The 23114-nt window shown below is 30.9% G+C and overlaps 1 protein-coding gene across 1 annotated transcript; it reads right to left on the bottom strand.

The window, feature by feature from the left end:
* Positions 1-221: 221 nt before the first annotated feature.
* Positions 222-21892, bottom strand: LOC134697745 (uncharacterized). Its single transcript, XM_063560031.1, has 9 exons — positions 21393-21892; positions 7806-7977; positions 6193-6296; positions 5457-5582; positions 4382-4564; positions 3533-3645; positions 2943-3081; positions 1758-1766; positions 222-1015 (listed from the first exon to the last, which is right to left on the bottom strand). Exons 1-9 carry the CDS (start codon positions 21457-21459, stop codon positions 531-533), a joined length of 1398 nt encoding a protein of 465 aa, XP_063416101.1. The 5' UTR covers positions 21460-21892; the 3' UTR covers positions 222-530.
* Positions 21893-23114: the final 1222 nt, after the last annotated feature.

The following is a 23114-nucleotide window of genomic DNA, read 5'->3' as shown; positions in this document are numbered from 1 at the left end:
ATCAAAATAATAATACAACAATGTTCAACTCAAATGTATAACAAATAACAATCAATTAACCAGTACAATCTGAAATCATTAATTTTTCGAATATATTCATTTTCCAATGAAATCATTCATTTTTCGAAAATATTCCTTTTTCTTTTTCAAAGGTCAAAGAAAGTACACATGAATATACATTCAACGGTAAAAGAAAATCTTGCAAAGTGAGATCCGTTCAATTAATTCGAAAGCAATTAAATCTATATCATTTCATAGTTTTTTGTTTAACGACGTCCCTCAACAAAATGATTGGCTCTATTAAAAATTCATAATATGCAATATATAAAGTTTCACAATAATGAGTCACCCGGTAAATGCATAGAATGATGAGCAAGCATCTTTACACACAGTAAACAAATGCCATTGTCGAATAACATAGTTGATATACAGTAGGGCTTAAGTTAAGAGTACAGCAATATATGTTATAACAGAATACAAAATGCAAATAAAACTGAGTCCTTTAAGCGCACCAAATATGTTTTCTTGTATCAAAACTTCATTTTAAAACTAAAAATACTTCCAATGGACCTCATTGATGCAGTTCGTTTTATTCTATTGTCTGTATATCTAGCATACAATGGCTCAACCTTAGGTAACGGCATTATACTTGCCTCCACAACTGGACCAATTGGAATTGGTCTTTTCGGTTTGAACGCATCAAATGGTGGCAATCTAAATATAGTATTCGCCACGTCATCTGGCCTACCGTCTTCCTGTGGGTATTCACCAGATTCCGGATCGTGCTCACCACTATCTCCCACTTTGTTTCTTTTACAAGACTTACATCGGAAACAGGAACATGATGGACATGACGGACATGAACGAAAACAGGAACACGGTGGACAACAACATTTCGGACACCCTTTTGTTTTCAAGAGAACAACTATCAAAACCGTGACGGCAATTAATGTTAAAGCTCCAAAAAATATGGTAGCATAAAACACTGCATTTGACTGTCCTTCAACAATCGTAGCTGAAATGAGAGTATTATATAATATGTAGATTACTAGTATTGTATTCATTTTCAAAAATCGACAATCAAAGAATATCCATCCATAATGAAATATCAGTACAAGCACAATAAAAAAAGACTACAAAAGTAGTAAGGAACAGAGCCTTAACTTATGTTCTAAGGCTGCTACTTAGGCTATCAACAAGGAGCAATTAAAACACAATTTTCACCTTAACTCAATTTTAAAACGGTTCCTTGCACCGTTTTGAGTAGAATTGTTCCCAAACAGATCAAGATAAACTTTCTGAGATAGGGCACGACCAAATATGTTTTTAAAGTTTCATAATAATAACTATAAATATAGTCTAGTTATTTCTGGACACAGCATATGCATCATTTTTAAACTGACACATGCACACATAAATGAGGAAATATTATTTAAGCTTGCAAATGTAAACAGTTAAATAGCTCTTACATTACAGAAACATAAAATTATCTTTGAAGGAGCAGGCAATTTTTAATTGTGCACATACATCATCACAAAAAAGTGAAATAAATGCTGGTTTTCATACTCGAGTGACCAAGGACATTATCAGATTATTTCCATTATGTAATTATCAAATTTAAAACGTTGAACAAATTAATATTTTAAGTCGACATAGTAAAATGATATCCGTACGAAGTCCTTTAATGGGTATCTGAATAATTTAGAGATGAAACTATGTATGAAAAATCATCAATGTAGCTATATAGTTCCACTTACCACAGGTTTCTGAAATAATAAAAATATTGAGTTTTTAAAAGTTCAATATATTTCAAGTTCTATTTAAAATTCTACAATAAAAGTAGTAGAAAATAAATGTCATTGCAGAGCTAAATTTGTTTTGTAATAAAGGTTTGCTGTATGAGACAAACAAATTTATATTTGGAACTAAATACCCCTTTTAAACATTGTTAAAAATGTTTCACCAAATATTTTTTTTAAATTTAGAATTTGACATATTTACATTTTTATTTTTTTTGCCTTGTGTTTGAACTGCCTGCGGACGTACATGCATATGTGTGTTTAACAGTAACTTATTTATATCTAAGTGTAAACGTTAGAAGAATATGTGTGTATTAGGCTCGAGTCTTAACCATCTTAAATACTTTAAGACTTATTTCATAATTATGCATAAATTTTAGAATGGAAATGGGGAATGTGTCAAAGAGACAACAACCCGACCATAGAAAAAACAGCAGCAGAAGGTCACCATCAGGTCTTGAATGTAGCGAGAAATTCACGCACCCGGGGGCGTCCTTCAGCTGGCCCCTTAACAATTATATACTTGTTCAGTGATAATGGACACCATACTAATTTCTAAATTGTACACAAGAAACTAAAATCAAAATATTACAAGACTAACAAAGGCCAGAGGTTCCTGACATACATATATATATTCAACTAATATGTTGTATATCAACTAAACTGTCTATTTCCTAAAACACTCTCAGTGTTTCCGGTCCAATTTCATACATTTGTTTGTAATCCCGCGGTAATATTACATTGTGTTTGTTTACCACGAATTCAATCTGGTAACACAATGGAGCTTAAACAGAAAACCCAGAACAGTTCTTTGCATGTGTCAAATAGTTGCTGTAAGGAATGGTAAGAATATGAATATGGGAGATTTGGTAATAGTTGCTTAAGTTTTAATTCAAATATAACTTACTCACTGTTTCCGACAAGCAGCTATGCGTGTCCTCAATGATCTTCAACATCGTAATTTATTTGTCCTTTATTTGCATTATTCGAGCGTCACTGATGCGTCTTTTGTAGACGAAACGCGTGATAGGCGTAAGTGTAAAATGTTAATCCTGGTGTTTATCTACTTTTTATGTTTGATAACTTTTTAAAAAAATCATAGGATAGCGTGAATATCTTGTTTTTTTATTGTGGGAAACATACCCGTTTGACTTGAAAACACATATATATTCCCTTCTGTTGCACCTGAAGGAAGAGCCGTTGAAGTTTGTGTTGTATCGGAACAATAATTGGGTACCTCTGTAGCGTACGTAGTTTTTCCTGAGGATGATTGACTTATTACCTACAAGGAAATTTAAAAAAAAACAGATTATTCTCTCTAAAATAAATCGTACATTTTATATAATAAGAACTGACTAATGTTACTAGAAACATAACAATGTAATTCAGGTGTTAACAGTACAAATATTTAAATGTCAATTATAAATAAAGGTAAATTATTGTGTAAATTGAAGTGTGTCTTTGAGGACTTTGATGTATTTTATTTACTGTAGAATGTTATAAATCTTTTATACGCAAACTCTGTCTGTGTAATTAATATGTATGTAACAATATAAAATAGGTTTTTTATAATAGGGTCCACTGTTTATTCATGGACGATGTTTTATTGTAAACACAAGACCACTTCTGAATGCTTCCCTGGGTTATACAAGGTAGACTATATCATGTATATTCGGGTGATGCGCAATAAATGTATTTTAAGTCTTCAAAAAAGAAAGAAAAAAAGAACTTACTAGACAGGAAAACTGATAGTCTCCATTCGCAACGCTGGTGTCGTTGTTCCATACAGATAAATATGCATACCCATTACTTGTAACAGATTTCATACATACAAAGTTTCCACTACCTAGGATATTAGAAAAATGTATTTTGACATTAAAATTACACGATCAAAACCTAAATGCATCGAATATTTGTCTTGACAACGGACAGCTAAGAATGTTGTCATTAACAATATTGACAGCAAAGCATCTTGCCAATGCATGCATTATTGAACATTTTCAACAATTCTTTATAAATTCAGATCTTTGTGATATTTGATATGGTGTTTAAGTGTTGAAAAATGTAAAATTAATACATAACTCCAAGGACAGTTCAAAGACAAAGGTCTCTTTTAAAAAATCAAAATAAAAAGTCTAAACACATCATCATCCGAATGAAAAACAACGATAGTATTTCTGACAGACATTTCATTATGTAGAAAATGGTTGATTAAACCCAGATTATAGCTAACAACACTTCTCACTTGTATGACAATCTTCTATCCTTCCTTCGCCATTCAATAAATCGAAGAGTAGAAATATAAGAAAGATGTACTTTCATCTGATTTGAGTGTAAAATTTAAAAAATAATGAACTCAAAAAGAAATCGGAGAGTCCCCAATCACCTGACAAAGTCAAAATCAAATGATTAATTCATTGTTGCTCTTTGTTGAAAATATTCTAACATTAAAGAGTATAACAATTATGACGATAATGACCAACAATAGATAGTATTTTTATAATATCTTTAACTGCTATATTTGGTATTTGATACGATGTCTGCCTTGAGTTAGAATTCCATTTAGCAATTATCCGACTCACTTGAAAATGGGATTGTAGAGCATCCTCCGTCGTAGGTATAAGTCTGTCCAGTTTTGACAGTACATCCATCGAACGTTGTGCTAGAACAAGAAGTCCCGGAAGCAGCAGTTATTGATACAGAACCGTAATTTGCCAATAGGGCGTTCGAACAAGTGGCTTCACCCATTCCCGAAGCAGGGGAACCTACAATTGGAAAACAAATATATATATTCAAAATAATTCTACAATATGTTTAAAATATTTCTTTGGAATCGTTACTTCATCAGTTTTTTTTTTCACCATCACAAATCGTTTGACTGCTACGACATTCCGATGTTTCAACTCTCTAGCGCAGCTATATGTTGTTATTGATGCTTAGATACTTAAAAAATGACGACTGATCACTTTAACAGAGTGTGTGTATTCACGTGGTGGCGTTTTACGCAATTAGGAGACAAATATTCAGTTGACACACCCGTTTTTGTTCCTTTTGGAGTTCATGTGATTGTATTAGTGTGTGTTTGCTACTTGTATTTCTCACTTTGAATGTCGATAAACTACTACGTATTTAATTTTTTTCGATGTGTTGTTATATTTTGTGTTTAAACCACTGATCTATTTAATGATGTCAGCTACTCTTAGTTTGACCTTTTGTCAGATATTTCAAAATCCTCTAATTTTGTCCATGAAGGTCCAGTAAATTTGTTTCCCCTAACCCCTACTTTCATTTTCATAATTTTATCACATATGGGGAGAATCATTTCCAGCCCAATTTTTTGTAAATACTATCAATTTATAACAGTCTTTTAAAACGCTTGTCTTTTTGAACAAAAGATCGAACATCCTTCCTATATTTACAACTGTCATCATAATGCTAGCTAGCTAAAGGTTTTGGTTTGCTTGCTTGCTTTGTTTGTAATTAAGTTTGCTGAAGCAATGTATCTAAAATTGACATCTGCAAACAATATAAGTAGGCGGAGATAAGCATGTACTATATAATAACTGCAACATGAACAATTACATTTAAGCTGCATCATATGATGAATTCTTTTTATATCTTTATGAGGTTTAATTGTATGATTTGGATGTAACGTACCATCTTTAACCAGTACTATATAAGTACTAGCTTCATAGGGTGTTGCCCTATTACAGACATCTGACATTACTACAGTTGAACCCTCTAAGGTACCTTTGATATGATCATTGTTTGTAAGGTCCACATCTGCAAAGGGATATAGGTATATAATTGTTTTATAACTATAATTATATTAGCAAGACCTAAATAAATACATGATTTTTAATAAGTGCATAATAATTTTTTGAAATTTTGTTAATGTGATCACTCGTTCAGTATGCTAGGCATGTGTATCTCACATGTAGTACGTACTCCGTCTAAGATTACAGAATTGTAAAGAGGACATGGGGAAATATATAGAGTGACGACAAGAATCTTTTAGCCTCACAATTAGATTTGATTCATTTCCAATCCTTTTCAATCAAAATATAAAAACTTTGATAGTATCACTCTCTTAGCAACACGACGGGTGCCACATGTGGAGCAGGATCTGCCTTGTCCGGAGCACCTGAGATCAACTCCAGTTTTGGGTGGGGTTTGTGTTCCTAAGTCGATAATTTTCTATGTTGTGTCTTCTGTACTATAATAAATATTTGTCTGTTTGTCTTTTTATTTTTAGCCATGTCGTTGTCAGTTTATTTTCAATCTATGAGTTTGACTATACCTCTTTCGTCCTTCTTAATTAGCAGATGAATAATTTTGTTCTGATAGTTTTCAATCTTTCCTGTAAAGTTTTGTAGAATATAATGTTACTTACTTGTACCCAACTGATAATAATATTTATATTCAGATATTCTTTTCATATACAAGCACAAGTATGCTCTTATATCATTGTTGAATATAAAAGCTGTTTCTGTTGCTCTGTGGACAAAAAAAAATACAGAATATTCATAATAAGAGAAATTTAAGTATGGTGATTTTTAAACAACAATTGTAACTGATGATAAACAACAAAAACAAATATCATAACTAAATGAATAAAAAAAATAGGTCAGTTTGCAAATCAACAGTTGAACATATCTATTTTATATAAGTTGGTTTTGTTTAATTGAAAATGTTACTAGTTTATTTTGTTGTTTATTTATTTTAAAATATTAATATACCATGTGATCAAAGAATGTTTGTAATTTGAATTTCAAATTTGAAAAAAGCAAAAGTAACATGAAATTGTATGGAGCAATTTTGTTCTAGTCAACCGAAAAAGAGGAAAAGCCTTACTTTGCTGAAGACAGCTATTTGTAAAAGAAAAATGGAAATTGAGCTAGCATGAAATAGGTTACGAGTGCATATACAAAAATGTTTCACGGATCAAAACCAAAATACCTTCTGAAAACGATAACGGATTTGATTTTGCTTATAATCAATGCAATGTGTATTTTGTTCGATCAAATAAATTTATACTCAGTATTTTTTTTCTATTTTAGTACCAGCTAGCTTCTTGAAAAGATAAGAAAAACTGTTTTAGCCCGCTACAATTATAAGTCTGACTGGTTGTTTGTCACATCTACATTTTATTTATTGTATTCATAATTTGCCTTCAGTAGTCTTTGGTGCAGATGGCAGATCTATGGTAGTAAACCTTAGATCTATGCCTAACTTTCGATAAAAGGTTGTTAGCAATGAGGAAGCTATTTAACCAAGGATAAAAGTTGAAGTCATGCCGTGGAACGTTTGTAGAATCCATCATGATTTGGTCGACAGTTATGTAATATCGGTGCATCAGACGACCGCTGATATTCTCTGATTGTTGCCCGCACAAAAGGTAATATCACAAAAATATCAAACTCTAAGGAAAATTCAAAGAAAAAGACCTAATCAAATAGCAAAATCAAAAGAACCTAAAACAAATCAAACGAATGGACAACTCTCATATTCTAGACTTGGTACAGGCATTTTTTAGGTAGAAAATGTTGGATTTAACCTGGTTTTAAAACTAGCTAAACCTCTCACAATTCCGTCCTTTGACCTTAAATTGACATCAACGAACGAGACGTTTCATCAAATTGTTACTAGCCATATGCAACCCATAGGCGGATTCAGGGTTCAAGACCCCCTCCCCCTCGTTCTTGGGGAAAATTGGTTGATTTGTTTTTAGTTTTGTACATTATCTCTTCAAAATTATATAAAACATAATTGTGTCTATATAACAGAACTGTAATATTAATGGGGTCTAACTAGCTATAAAACAAAGTATAATTTAGGTTTTGTTCGGAAAATGTCTGCTCCAAGCAGGAATATGACAGTTGTTTTCTTTCGTTCCGTTTGTTTGATTTTGTTGACCGTTTTATTTCACTATGTTTTATAAACTTCCCCTATCATAATTAAGCTTGGAGTGTGGTATTTTGTGATAATACATGTGTTTATACATACTTCAGCATATAATAATCGCCGCTACTCTCTTCGCATGAAAAGTTTAATGACTGCACTGAAACAGACATGTATATAGGATACCCTGTAAGATGGGTGTCGTTGAATGTTAACGCCCCTTTGTGGGCACTGTGCCATACGCCTGATATCTCACTTGGAAATGAACAACTGGCATCTAAAAATTGAAGAAATAAGAATAATGAATTTAAGTTTGTCTTTGAATGTGTGAAATATGTAGATCAGCACTTACAAGACATAGCAAGACATTAACAACCTTAATTAATTAACTCGAGTTAGTCTTAATCGATGTACGCACATTGAAAACCATGCATGCTTGTCATCAAATTAAGTATAGGAAAATAATGGAAATATACAATGAAATAAAAAATTCTGAAACCTATCAAATATTATGAATAAGTTTCGTAATCCGATAAAAACCATTCAGAGAGACGGTGAAGCAGTTAATGATTCCTATATAAATTCGCAAATGCTTATTTTGGTATATATACTTTCGGTCAGTGGTAAAACACATTCAGTTAAATATTTCCCTTTGAATAACACTAATCTACAAGACCACAGCGGCATGAACAACTAATAATTCAAATATAAGAAATTAAAATAGGGTTATAAAATACAAGGATTGTATAATGCAGGTGTTCATGAAACGAGCACCAAACTCAGAAGATTCTATATAAAACGTGTCTCTATTGATATCTGGTCACAAAGAAATTTAAATAAAAACCAGTTAATTTAATTAACTTTTTTTTCTATTTTCTTTAAGCTGCGCTATTCGCTGTTTTTCGTAGACTAACGCTGTTTTTTTAACGCCCCCTTGCTATCTTTTCTTTTCTCTTCTCTTTTATTTATTATGCGTCTGATCCTTTTAATACGTGTATTGGTTTAAACCGCTTAGAAGTGCGGATTAATTCGATCATGGCATTCCTGTATAAGGTTAATATGGATTAAAACAATATTGTTTTTATTTGGTATTTAACAACGTTCGTGTTTTAACGGCTTTAAATGCTACTAAGTACTTAATTTAAGTTAAATATATATTTTGGTACTACATGTTTAAAAAAAGGAAGCATTTAATTTAAGGTTTAGTTTAACCCGAGATTTTTTACAGGTTCACAAGTATTTTCGAAACATAAACGTTCTATGTTTGACTGCAACAGATGCGCATATCGCAAATCAATAATCTCTTGAGGAAAGTTTGAGATAACTTATACGTACATGAAAGATAAGTTAGTCCATATCTGACGGACATATGAAAACCTGCGCTGCAATCGAAAATGAGTTTCAAAACAAACAAAGAAAAAAAAATCGTTTTTTATCAAACAATGGGGAAATGTGTCGAAGACTTGGAGTACAAAAATCTACAATCAAGAGCTGATTCATCAATTTAAACATTGATGTTTTTCTATCCTATTGGCACTGAGATGGAATTAAATGAAAAACGTCACACATTTTTTTAATCAATTGATAGTACGTAAGGTTTCTAGACACAATATATTATAGTCCCGCGTTGAAGGGTATCTTGTAAATGTTTTAATAAAGGAAATGACAGCTTTACAAGAGCCGTTCTTCTTATGTATCTGTGCTTTGCATTCAGTAACTTTTCAATCTGTTATTTTCAAAACCAGTGGTTTGCATAGTACTAGTATTTATTATATGTTTGATATCATTCGAGACTACGAAAGTCCCATTAGTTATATATGTGATTTTATATAATGCATTCATTTGTTGATATTTCACTATGTACAAATGTATTCGTTAAGAAAGAACTGTGTCAATGAAAGTTCACCACATCAGAAATTATACAATATGTTAACTTGAAGTGCTTTAATATATTTCGAATGCAACATTATATATTCAAAGCAATTTTAAATCTTTTGTCTTTGTTGAGACATTCTAAATGTATTTAAATGTTCACTTTCAGATTTAAATGAACGAATTTAAATAAATAAAAGGTTATAAACGGTTTAGTCAAATCTATTTCGGTGTGGTTTATGAAAAGTTAATGGTAATGTTTGCAGGATTGTTATCTGCTCAGATTTAATCAGTATACCATGTAAAGGGATCGCTTTATTTCATTGTACTTTTAAGTATAATGCACACGTCTTTATTCAATTTTAATATTCATAAATGATTATATTGCAAATGTTTCCTTATGCACGTTCTTTGAAGAACAGCCACTTTCAATTTCATGACTACAGAAATTTTGACAAATACACTAGACATGATTAGATCAGTTCGTCTTTTTTCGGTCAGCCGAAAAATAAACATACAAACAAACAGCATGTTTAAATAGCAAAATAACAAAAAAAACCTTGCGATTCTATAATTTTATAATTGTGCTTTCAATTAAACTTTTAAAAAAACCTGTTGCTGAAGTATGCATGGGATATGTACTATCGCATTACACTAACAGCAAAGTAGTAGCAATGTTAACCTTCGCATAACACTTACACAAAGTTAACATAGTTTGGTTTATTATGGCATAACACCTTACACAGATGTATTATCGATGTTTACCATCGCATAAAACTTCACACAGAAATATAGTTGCGTTCAATCTTGTCGCAGCTACATATCTTGCCTAGCTGCTATCTTGACATATTTAGCATCTAGGCTATCTGCATGTTCAGTAGTCAAACAGCTACGTAGCCCTATGAAGATTTATGTAGCTACTACGCTATTGAAAGCAACCATTGTGTATTAACACTAACATAAACGTAATATCGATGTTGAGTCGTTCTTATATTTATCGGTGCCTTGTATTCAGGAATTGTTCAATCTGTTATTTTCAAATCCAGTTGTTTGCATAGTATGCAATATAATATTCAAAATCAATGTTGGATATAAATCGAGACTATGAAAGTCCAATAAAATATATACTAATAACATGTGATTTCATATAATGCATGCATGTGTTGACATTTCGCTTTAAACAAATGTTTAATTCATTTATATTTGAAATAGAACTGTGTCAATCCAAGTTTAATACATCAGAAAGTATACTAGGTTTACAATATGTTAACTTGAAGTGTTTTAATACATTTCGAATGCAACATTATATATTAAACAAAATTTTAAATTTTTTGTCTGTGTTGAGACATTCTAATTGTATTTAAATGTTCACTTTCCGAATTAAATGATCAAATTTAAATGAATAAAAGGTGATAAACGGTGAAGTCAAATCTATTTAAGGTAGCTCTTCAGTGTGGTTTATGAAAAGTTAAATAATGGTAATGTCTGCAGAATTGTTAGTACTTGTTATCTGTTCAGATTAAAACATTATCATGTAAAAGAATCGCTTTATTTCATTGTACTTTTAAGTAGAATTCCGTCTGTATTCAATTTTAATATTCATAAATGATTATATTGCAAATTTTTACTCATACACATTCCTTGAAGAATCATCACGTTCAATTTACAGAAAATGTTAATAAATTCCCTATACAAGATAAGATCTGTTCGTTTCATTTCGATAAGCTGTTCCTATATCAAACACTTCAAACAAACGGCATTTTTTTTAAATGAACAAAATAACATTAAAGCATTTTTGTAATTGTGTCAAAATCAAAAACCAGAGTAAGAAGTCGATAACTGACTTTGTATGTACAGAGGTGTCGAGAAAATTACCATTTAAAACTCAATAGCAACAATGATTTAGAATACAAGAGCATGTAGTTTATCAACTCAAATCGCATAAGATATGTTTCTTGAACATCTGTCATTGAGTAAGCTCGAAACCAATGATTGAAGCCAGATACATGTAAAACATATAAAAGAAAAAAAAAAGAAAAAAAAATTTATCAAGCCAATCATCTGGTGTAGACTTGGAACTTCAGTTTAATTGGTACTTTTCTAATATATTATTTTGAACCTTTATTTTCATTTAGCAGATATTTAACTTTTAATAACCGTCATGGTATCAAAAGAGCTAAGAAATTTACTTTTAATAAAAAGACTAAAAAAATGTTTATTTCAATAAAGTGTGTTTTTATAAGCAATCTCACATCGTCTCATGTATGTAGTTTTGTTCTTGAAAAAAAACTCTGCAATAATACTATTTCGTGTCTTATGAATATACATATTATTCATAAAAAAGGAATAAACTTCAAACAAATATTAAACAGTATACATTTTAACAGCCAACCATTACCATCAAAATCAAAATCATATTCTTCCAAAACGATAGACGTACAAACAATGACAAACAAAAACAAACAACTCATGACCAAGATAGCTTAACTCGCTACAGACACAATATGCTGTAGGTTATACCGGGGAAACGTCCTTATTTGCTTATGGTGAAAAAATAAAATCACAAAAATACTGAACTCGGAGGAAAATTTAAAAAGTAAAGTCCATAATCAAATCGCAAAATCAAATGATAAAACACATCAAACGAATGGACAACAACTGTCATATTCCTAACTTGGTTCAGGCATTTTCAAACGTAGAAAATAGTGGATCGGACCTGGTTTTAAAGCGCTAAACCTCTAACTTATATGACAATCGCATTAAATTCCGATATTCTTACAACGATGTGTGAACAAAACAGACATAATTGGTAAAATAGTCAAAATATGGTAATACCACCAGTGATTTTCCCCTATTAGTCTTTGTTAAATTTGAACTTTATAAAAAAAATGTGCAGAGTTAATCTTTGTTTCAAATAAAGAGCTACTTGTCACAAGTAAAGCGTTTTCCTGTCCAGTATCATGAGTATCATAGACAAAATTGCACATCCCATTTCATTGCATATAAGAAAATAACCATCACTGGAGGTTAACCAAATTGAATAACATTTTCATCTCTATTTTTAAAACCTGCATGCAAGGTTTAGTACCCATGTAATCTCAAGTTTCAAAAATATTCTACAGAAACCCCAAATCGAAAATTTCGGTGCTTTGAAGTACCTAAGATATTATATGTTTATTACCCGGAAATGAAATATAGGATACATTAACTAAACACGCTGTAAAAACAAGGAAATATTTTAAAGAAAAATTAACAAAACTCCTACAAAATTAAGGTACAAAAAGGGAAAATTAAGACATTAAATACATCAAACACCTCAAACAAATGGAAAACAACTGTTGTATTAATGGCGTGGTACATGAATTTCCTTACGTATAAAGTTGTGGATTATTAATTCAACTATGTTTCACAAACAAAGTATGATAGTCCATAATATCAAATTGTGTAATATTGGCAAATATCTGATATATCTCTGTTAAAAAGGATCAAACGTTTATAACAATGTAAAAGTCTGCTACAATGCCTTTAATATTAAGTTTTAATGCATTTTTTAATTATGGAATATTGCACAAATAAAAGTTCTATATGCACTTTTTGGTCGATATCTGACCCGAATCAGTTCACCTTTAAAGGGTAAGGCAAGATCTATATAAATTATGTTTAGTCCCTTAAATCTGTTTGGTAAGTGTACATAAATAATATTATTACGTGGGTATGGTTTTAGTGCAGATTAACAGACTGAAATAATATTTTAGTATTTAAATCATATCAATAATTAACAATAGTTACATTCAACAATCCATATTAATACATAATAGTACAAAATGGGCTATGTAAAATTGTCATCATACATTTGATACAATAATCACATTTCTCAGTAAATTTTACATGAGTATGGCCATTCACAGACTTCTATGATGTACTTAAATAAGAACTCTCTAGTGGAAAGTTTGCACAAAATACTCCAGGATGGGTTTTCTTGATTGGGTATTACTGTCTACATGGGACGATGAAATAATCCCCTGAACATGTTTTTGATCCTGTCATAATTCAGATTAAAAACAAACTGTAATAATTATCAGTTAGAAAATGCTTGGCAAAGAAGATTTCCAACAAAACAAAGAACTAAGCTTAGTCCGATGGTCAGCACTTCTGTGTTGACATGAGTTATCATTGATATGGTCATAATTATAAATTTATTATTTATAAAACTTTGAATTTTCGAAACACAAAGGCTTTTGTCTGTTTATAAATTTATAGATTATAAGAAACTAAGATTTCAATTTCCTCTGGAAAAAATTATCTTATAACTTTTTGATAATTTGTAGTGTCTTTTTTTATGGATGTGGTTTGCCAAAAAGAGAAGGAGAGGTCAAAAAAGTGAACTACATTTTGTAAGTGTAGGAAAAAAAGAAAAAAAAAAGAGAAAATCTGGCATAAACAATGAGGAATACATGAGGTATAAAAAGGCTGCTAGAATATAACGATAAGAATGTAATGGGCAAACAATTATAGCGTTGCTGGGCTTCTAAAATGTCGTATATTACTTTTTTGGCTAAAAATACTTTTTGACACTAATGATCTGGCGGGAGGAAATCTTTTGTTTTACAAAATAGTATACAGTTAGACCAATCAAAACGTGTGACAAAGGACATATTACAAAATTGCCAATGTCAGTTGTTTGTAAAGTTTGCTTCCAAAATGTTGTATTCAAACTTGAAAATCGTTGTAGAATGGCTTTGAGAGAAAATAATTGTACATTTTTTTTTCTGTGAAAATAATTTGAGTTCTTGGATAATCCAGAAATGTCAAAGTTTTCATTTCACTGCTATTTACAAAAATGTTTCAAGTTCACATACGACATTTTGGAAGCATGCATTATGCCAAAATTTTCAAAGCCTGTTTGTGAGATATTTTTTTCTTGAAAAAATTGTAATTTTACAACATTTTAGAAGCCCAGCCACGATCCCCCTTATTAGTCTTTGTTATTACTGCAGGATTTATAAATACTCTTCTTTCATAGTTTCATTATTTTTCATTTTAGAAATGCACCATAACTGAGAAAATATCTGACAATCAATACTAATGCAGCAGTTAGCACAGCAGGTATATAACGATCCAATTTAATTATTAATATGATCTTGAAGATATTTTGAATATAATGGAAAGTATTTGGATGTTTATCTAGCATAGACGGATCATTTGGTATTTATTTGATATTTGATACATTATCATATATGTCTACAAACGATAATCATCATAATATTTGTATGATAAATTATAAATCATTTGAAGCGTTCTGTAATAATTGAAGAGTCATATTTATTTTTGTACGTAATAATAATGAATAATTTCAAATGTGAAATTATGGAATGATATTGAATGTACAAACATGTACATTGTGCCTAATACTTTGATCACGATTTAGCACGTTTTCTTTATATCTATTAGTCATTTCAGGATACACTTATATTGTTTTTATTATCTAAGTAACAAGTTTTTTTTTTGTTTTTGTTTTAATGTTATTAACAACCATATTTTAGGTGGTTTCATTGATAATTCAGAAGAACCCGGTCTAATAAATTTTCGAAGCTAAAAGGTCGTAGACAATGGTTCAGACAATTGACTTCACTTTTCCTTTTTGACAGTCAATGTAATTTGATTCTATAAATGACAATAGTATAAGCTATCTGTGTAATCATGCAAACTGATATCTTATCTTATTTCGTTCGAGTTCACGTAGCTGATAAAATTCTTTAATATTTTACTGTCATTTTGTTAACATGTTAAAATCATTCGTAAATTGGTTAGACCCAAGAGGTGACAATAAAGAATTCAAATCGGAGAAAACGGGTAAAAATGGTGATTAAAACAAAGAACACAAATAAACAGAATATACAGATGTATACATTTTGTAGTTGTTAATTTCTAGGTCATTTTTTGTCTCTTGTGAAGAGTTGTCTTATTGGCTACATCTCATTATTATCTTACTATTATAGAGCACGTCAAGTAGGCCCTTATCGCAATATTACTAGACAAAAACTAAATTTTGTTTTCAGACAGCGATGTTTTTCTAAACGTATTTTAGTGTTAAAAAAATATAATTTTCACACGTTTCGACAGGGCATCCTCAGTTTGTTAGAACTCAACGTAACTTAGTCGGGCCCTGTCAGAAAAATCTTTAGGAAAGTAGTACATAGTTTAAGCCAAATAATTCCTAAGTATTCATGTAGCTGTAACTGTGTCAATAAGTAAAACATTCAAGTCATTTTGATATCAAACGAAAGCTTACGGACTTTGGACCACTGTGAAACATTTGTATTAGCACGGCATAGTGTCCTATTGCTCATATAAGACGTAACCGTATTTGTACTATCAGACTCCCGTTAATCAGTGCATTCCAATATTCAATCAAACGTGTGTTGATTTTGATCCTCGCAAAAGTCAAGAAAAGGCATTGTTATCACATGAAATGACTGTCAATTTGTTTGAAGGGCCAAAATAGCTATTTGCAGAATTTAACATAAAAATCTATTGACCTATGAATCCGTGGTGTTCTTCCTCGATTGTTAATGTACCTATATACCATTAACGCAAAATATTATTTCCTAATAATTACATCCGATGTTTGTTTCATGATAATACGTTATTCTGATTGGCTATTTGCACATCACGTGTTTTTCCTTAAACAATTGCATTACTCAATAAAACTTTTCATTTTTGATAACACGAGGTCCCACAATCAGTCTAATTAAAATATTGATCTCTGATTACGTTATACTACATCAGAGATCAATATTTTAATTATATTGTCCCACAATAAAGTGCACAGGTGAATCAGATAAAAACTTGATAACAATCGTGTTTTCATGATCCTAGATAAAAAAATGTAATTATAAGTATTGAATGCTTCTTTTTGTAACAGCATAGGGTTGTAAAAGCGTTGTCCGTGTGCACATTTTTAGTTTGAAGCACTTCCGCGCTTAATACAAAATGTACTTCGGTCAACGCTTTTACACCCCCAAAGTTACAAAAAGAAGCATTCAATTCTAAAATTTAATTTTAATAAAGATGATGTTAGCAAATCTTTCGTAGGCACTCTTGATTAACCGTTGCTTTGGTGGCTGCCGAGCTATCTTATTATCATTAACCTTCATACTTCAGTTTTTGTCATGTCTAAAATGTTTGAAACATGTTTATTTTTGTTAAAAGTTGTTTTTGTTTTTGTGTGTTTGTTAATATAACAAAGAGAGATGTTAGATAAAATAAGTAAGACAACAATAATTTGTCAATAAGTAAACAATTGTTTGTACCACATCAACTTTAAAACATGCTCTAGTGAAATCAAATATCTATGTCACTAGTCAGTTTTATCAATGACTGTATTTTATGAGAATTTGTGTGCTAATGATCCGTGAAATAAACTAAACACCTTAAACAATATGTTGTTAACACATATATTTGTTTATTTGTTTGTACCTTAAATATAACTTGATCAAATTTCGTGATGCACATCTAAACAATCATACGATATATAATGACAATGCTAGTAATGTTTTAAAGATCATTGATTTGTGCCCAATTATTTTTTTATTTTATTTGACTTTTTTCTTCATTTTATACTTAAAATGAAGTTTGATATTTATTTACACAGTCATTATTGTAATTCATGTACATTGTACATGTGTATTGCATATTTTCAACAGCAACAAGTATAAAAATATAGAAAATGTTTATCACTGATCGTTGAGTTCATCATTCACTCAGCAATTAAGGGAACTATCAAAAAGGAAGGACGTTGTATCATTCAAGTAACGGACAATTATTTGAGGAAAGATGGCTAGAGAAACTATTATCTCATAGTGTGAAAAGACAGCGAAAATGTCACATTTGAAAGTACCAGCAAAAGTTGAGATATTTGAAACAAAGATTAACACCAAGTGTACTCAAATAGCATTTGCTTGTCTATTACGATATATTAATAATATTTTATACGCTCATTAAAGGAACAGTCCTTTTGTACAAATTTAGCATACTGGATCTATTATAAACAGCACCTTCACCGTAGTAGCGTTGCCCCTCCCCCTCGATTGATTGAGTGAGATCATGGGTTCGATATTCGTTTGGTTCAAACCAAAGACTTAAAAATCGGTACTTTGTACGCATGGCATGGAAATGAGGAGAAAGAGCAAAGATTAGTCAGTTCGGATTTAAAATAAAGTGTCCCGATAGGGTTACAGATCTTCCTTGGACAAGCACGTTAAATATCCTGCTTAGTGTGTCCGTCTAGTAAAACGCAGAGTTCATGATCAGATCGCATTAAAATGTTCTCGTACTGAATAAGTATGATAATTGCTGCTGGACGTGTAACAGCAATCTAACATCAACAACGCCTAAAAAAACAGGAAAACTCTTGCTACGGTTTCAAGATCTGATGACGAGCAATTATTTCATTCCCACCAATTTAATCTTTTAAACAAAGTTCAACCTCGATTAAGTGATTAAGGAAATAGTTTTGTTATTTGTACCTATGTAATGGGATTATGGGAAAAAGAAAAGAAATACCCTTATCGATCGGAAATTTGAAACGTTTTTTAGATTAACAAGATTAAAGATTGGATAAATCACAACACTAACTCTTACTTTATGCAAAATAAAAGTTATCGATAATAAATTACTTTAAAGTCAAACATAAACTGAATAGTCTAAAACTTAAAAAATAGCGAAATTGATGTTAGTTGAACTTGAAAGTTAGTACATTAGTTTCTAGTTTTACTTGTTTGACAATTCTCAAGATCAGGAGTTGAAGTCATAAAACTTTGTTCGGTGCTTGGAGCACACATATCATGCTCGAAATATGAAATCCAGCATTTTGATTGGTTGATTCTCGAGTCTGAGAACAAAAATCGTGCTCGAAAGTTGTATGACCGCAAGGCCTGGGCTTTTTATTGCCGACTATATGGCTTTTTACATTGTTGAAGGTAGTACGGTTGCCTATAATTGCTGAGATCAACTTTTTTTAAAACTCTATTGGATAGTTGTCAATTTGTAATTATACCATATCTCCTTTATATATGATATTTATATGTTTAGCACCGAATAGAATGATACGTGCAGGTATATAGAACCCGCAGTTATTCGTATCAGAAATCAGCTGTACACAATTCCGTCAGGTGTAAAAGAAAGAAAGGAGAATAGACCTAGTCAGGAAGCCGACCGATGAGTGGTGCTGAAAAGAAACAAGCACGTGCCCGATTTACACCATACTCTCTATATAGGCTTGATAAAATACTGAATATAAAGTAGTTTTAAGAAAGCTGTCAACAGTTGTTAAAGAGTGGCAAACACGATACTAATGAATACTATATAGTAGTCAATCACATAAGTCAAAAAAACGGTGAAAAAACAATCAAAAGATAAGCAGCAGTTTAAATAGTATCAAACTCAACATAGAAAACTAAAACAAATGGGCAACACAAACCAAACAAAAAACTGGCTGAGAAGGGGGGTGTCACAAATGTAAATGAAAAAACTCAATCAAGTATTCCGAACTCTAAAGTTAGAAGTTAAACACTTTTAAAACTCGTTAATATCTGCATTTTGACTAACGTTTGTACCAAAGTATTCGATACCATTTAACTTGGACGGAATTTCTTCAATCAATTGATTATGTCATATAATGCACGTTTTGAACAATTTGTTAAATATTTAAATCAGAATATAACAACTCATCTGTATATATAAGATGCATTGTGCATTCAAAACTTTATAGTTTCATTTGTTTTTAAATGCAAGAAAGTTAGTCGAGCAATAAAGTTTCGTTTAAACAGACAATACCTGCACATAAATCGGAAATTTGATATTCTTTTTATTATAAATTTGCCATTGTGGATTTATCTTCACTTGACAAAATGAGAAAGGTTTATTCAATTTATTTTCATTTATTACGATGAAGTGATTTGTCATTAGATTTCAAAAGTGGGTTTTATAAAATTATCTAATTAGACGATCTTTTCCGAGCTTCGTCGAATAATTTATTTCATTTGTCAGTAAGCTATGAAGTTAATTTGCAAGTCCCAATTTTTTTTTATTATTTATCCGTCGTACAAATGTATATATTATAGATCGAAAAATGCATTTTTTTTTACTGAAATCAATTGTTTGTTGTTTATAACAAATATTCAGATTATTATAAAAACTGTTTTAAATTTATCTATCATTTAATGGACGGGTATAAAACAATGATTTATAAACAATGTTGAATCAAATTTTTATATAACAATAATATAAAAAAGAAGATGTGGTATGTTTGCCAATGAGACAGCTATCCACAATTGACCAAAATGACAAAAACATTAACAACTATAGGTCACCGTACGGCCTTCAACAATGAGCAAAGCCCATACCGCATAGTCAGCTATAAAAGGCCCCAATAAGACAATGTAAAACAATTCAAACGAGAAAACTAACGGCCTTATAATAAGCATGTATCTTGGTTCACGTCTGAAGGGGAAAGAGGAAAACCTGTTAATGTGCATTCTTCATGTCTATCATTAATATACATGTATCAGCAGCTGTACTCCGAAAGATTGCTTACAGAAAAAGGGACAGGGTCTCAAAGTAATTCTAAGAAAAGTTCTCTCTAAGAAAATAAGTATTGTTTGCTTTACGTTCACTGGCAAATATTTCATACATGTTAATAGGACAACTCTGATAACATGTAAATAAAAGTAAAGAGTTTATGTTTAGATATTTAATTAAAGATACTAGCTTTTAAATTATAATTAAAGTAATGTATTTCCAAACCACGCTGGACAAATTACCAAAATCATAGGTACTCCTATCGTAACTATTCTCGAAATTATTTGAAAAACTGAAAATAAATTAACGACTAAATGTTCAACAATAGTGCGGCACCAATTAAAACGTTACTAGTTACTTGTTGATAATCTTCACGTAAATAAGATTACATTTGATACCGTATAGCGGGTTAATTTCGCAGGTTCAAATTTTCGCTTATTTTCGCGGATTGAACTAAATTAAAAAAACTCCGCCAATTTAAAAGAGTACATGCAAAGGTATTCAACAAATTTTGAAATCGCCAAAATAAAAAACCTTCCAAATATTTCGTTTACCTTATTCAATAAAAATCGTGAAATTTACACCCGCGAAAATAACCCGCTATACGGTATATTGACTGTTTTCTAGTTTTCAATGTTCTAGTATTCAAAGTTTTTTGTAGTTTCAGTTCAAATCCAACCTATCCCTCCTATTCTAATAGTCTGGAATAAGTTAGCAGATTGTCTTCAGTCTATTGTTTTTTTTTTAGAATGCGTAACGGAAATGATTCAAACAAAATAAATTGTAACATTTCTTTCGTTCATAAATTCTTTATTAGATTGAAACTAAGTTGAAAATGAAAATAGAATGTGTAACGAACAATCATTGAAAAAAGGCCTTGATTTAACCAAAGAGGTTATATAACCTCTTTAATTTAACTCTTCATTTTTTTAAATAAAGCGATGCAGATTCAGAAATTGCCAAGAATCACATTAAATGAATCAAATTTATGTATCACTTATAAATGTTATTAAAACAACGGTTATGTATTGTGTATTGATTGCTTAACGTCCAGTGGGGAATACTGCGCCTATATCCAAATTCCTAGTATTTGTTAGAAATAGAAATATCATTGAAAAATTGCGGTCGATGTACTTTTCTGGAATTACCATAATAAAAACACTCAACCCAACACAGTTGAAAGCAAGGGATGTATGAATGTATAAAAACGATAGGGAATAGTTGTTAAAAAGTACTTACCAGTAGACGAAATGATGACGATGAAGAGGAGAATAATAATGTCCACAAGTGTGTCGTAAAATTTCATTTCTTTTAAATGAAAAGGCGTGAATATGATTCTGTTCCTTTTTCAGAATCAGAAAAATAACACGCCAGCTTCACAACTTATCAAGTTTGCTATATCATTGTAAATTATGATCAGAATAAAAATCACAGTTAATGAGTCTGAACATTACTTCTGGTTTGAATTACGGATCTTTAATAATTAAATAAGACTCCCAACGCGAAAAATGAAATTAATCAATACACTTTAAACAACCAATACACTAAATATTATGATTATATTCTTATTCTTTAATCCTCTGTAATTAATAAAGCACTCAATAGAAATCTTAAATATTTAACAGCACATTTCAAAACCTCCGCGGATAATAGCGAATTTGAACCCCATTATTTAAACTCAGTGGTGCAATACCAAGCACATTTACAAAATGAATTGTTGTACACTCTTTATCCCTATATGTTAAATGCACAATGATGTTTTTCACATAGAAACGTGGGTATTATTCTTAAATACCAATGTCATGTACATTATTGTTTGTGAAAGTATATGCAAATTTTGTTTATCGCGCCCACTCTTTATAATTAAGTGACCTTATAAAAAGATTTTTTATTTTGAAAATTTCTTTTGCAAGCTACGATTTCTGAAAGAGTAAATCGGGGTTAAAGTTGATAGGCTCGATTTTGCAATATAGAAAATTCGTAGTTACAACTTAACAAAATTAATATCAGATTCATCTATATTTGGACGGAGTTTATTACTGTTCAAACATATCTTAAGTTAAGATACTCAGTGAGATGGTTTTAAAGAAATATATTTCAAATTTACTAAGTAAAACGTGTATGTGATTGATTGTTTGTGTTTTAACGTCATTTAAACGCCATTTTGGGGCAATTTCGTACTTTTTATTGGTGGAGGAAGCCGGAGTGCCCGTGAAGACTACCGATAGTTTACAAGAAAAGTTAGTAATGACGGTCTTAAGTGTAAAATATGGAAAAGTGACCAACCTCTAATGAAAGATATAATGTATGAACGTATGTTAATTAGGTGAAATAAAACAAAAACATTACGAAGACATCAAATGTATATCAAAATCATGTTAAAATGAACCAGACAAATGGCATGGAAACATAAAACTAGAGGCTCCCACGAGACTGTATCGTTCACCTAGTTCTCCTTGTGTTTTGGAAATCATGAAAAAATATATTAGAATCATAACTGATACCCTTATAATGATTGAGGCCAAATTTGGTTTAATATTCGCCCCGTAATTTATAAAATATACGGGTGGCCATCTCCCAAAGTTAATCGACAACAGAGTAGCAAATCTTCATGCACCCCACAATGAACATGTACACCATATTTGGTTGCATTCCATTCAGTGATAATAAGCATTTGTATGCATTTCCCATAGGGTCTTATGTTAAACTCAGTCCTATGATGGCGGTAATATAGGATAAAGGTTTGGATAAAAGTAACAACGCTTAGTCAGTACCCCATAAGAACATTCGTGCCATGTTTGGTTTCATTCTATTCATATCAGTAGTTTTCTAGAAGACATTTGTATATATTTTCCAGCTCTGGGGTTCCCAGTGAAGACATATTTTTTTTCAGTTAAAACATTTGAGGTACACAGTCTGTAGAATGAAACAAGAATCGAAACGATGATGCTCGTCTTGGTG

The sequence above is a fragment of the Mytilus trossulus genome, chromosome 14 (assembly GCF_036588685.1).
Source record: "Mytilus trossulus isolate FHL-02 chromosome 14, PNRI_Mtr1.1.1.hap1, whole genome shotgun sequence".
NCBI lineage: Eukaryota > Metazoa > Mollusca > Bivalvia > Mytilida > Mytilidae > Mytilus > Mytilus trossulus.
Note: the sequence above shows the minus strand (reverse complement) of the source record. Positions and strands in the feature narration are given on the sequence as shown.

Excerpts from the sequence above, each read along its gene's own strand:
- LOC134697745 (XM_063560031.1), bottom strand. The coding sequence starts at position 21,459 with ATGAAATTTTACGACACACTTGTGGACATTATTATTCTCCTCTTCATC. Across the intron at positions 3,646-4,381 it reads CTCTACAATCCCATTTTCAA|GTAGTGGAAACTTTGTATGT; the intron begins GTGAGTCGGATA and ends CTAATATCCTAG. Across the intron at positions 3,082-3,532 it reads ACTATCAGTTTTCCTGTCTA|GTAATAAGTCAATCATCCTC; the intron begins GTAAGTTCTTTT and ends ATTTCCTTGTAG.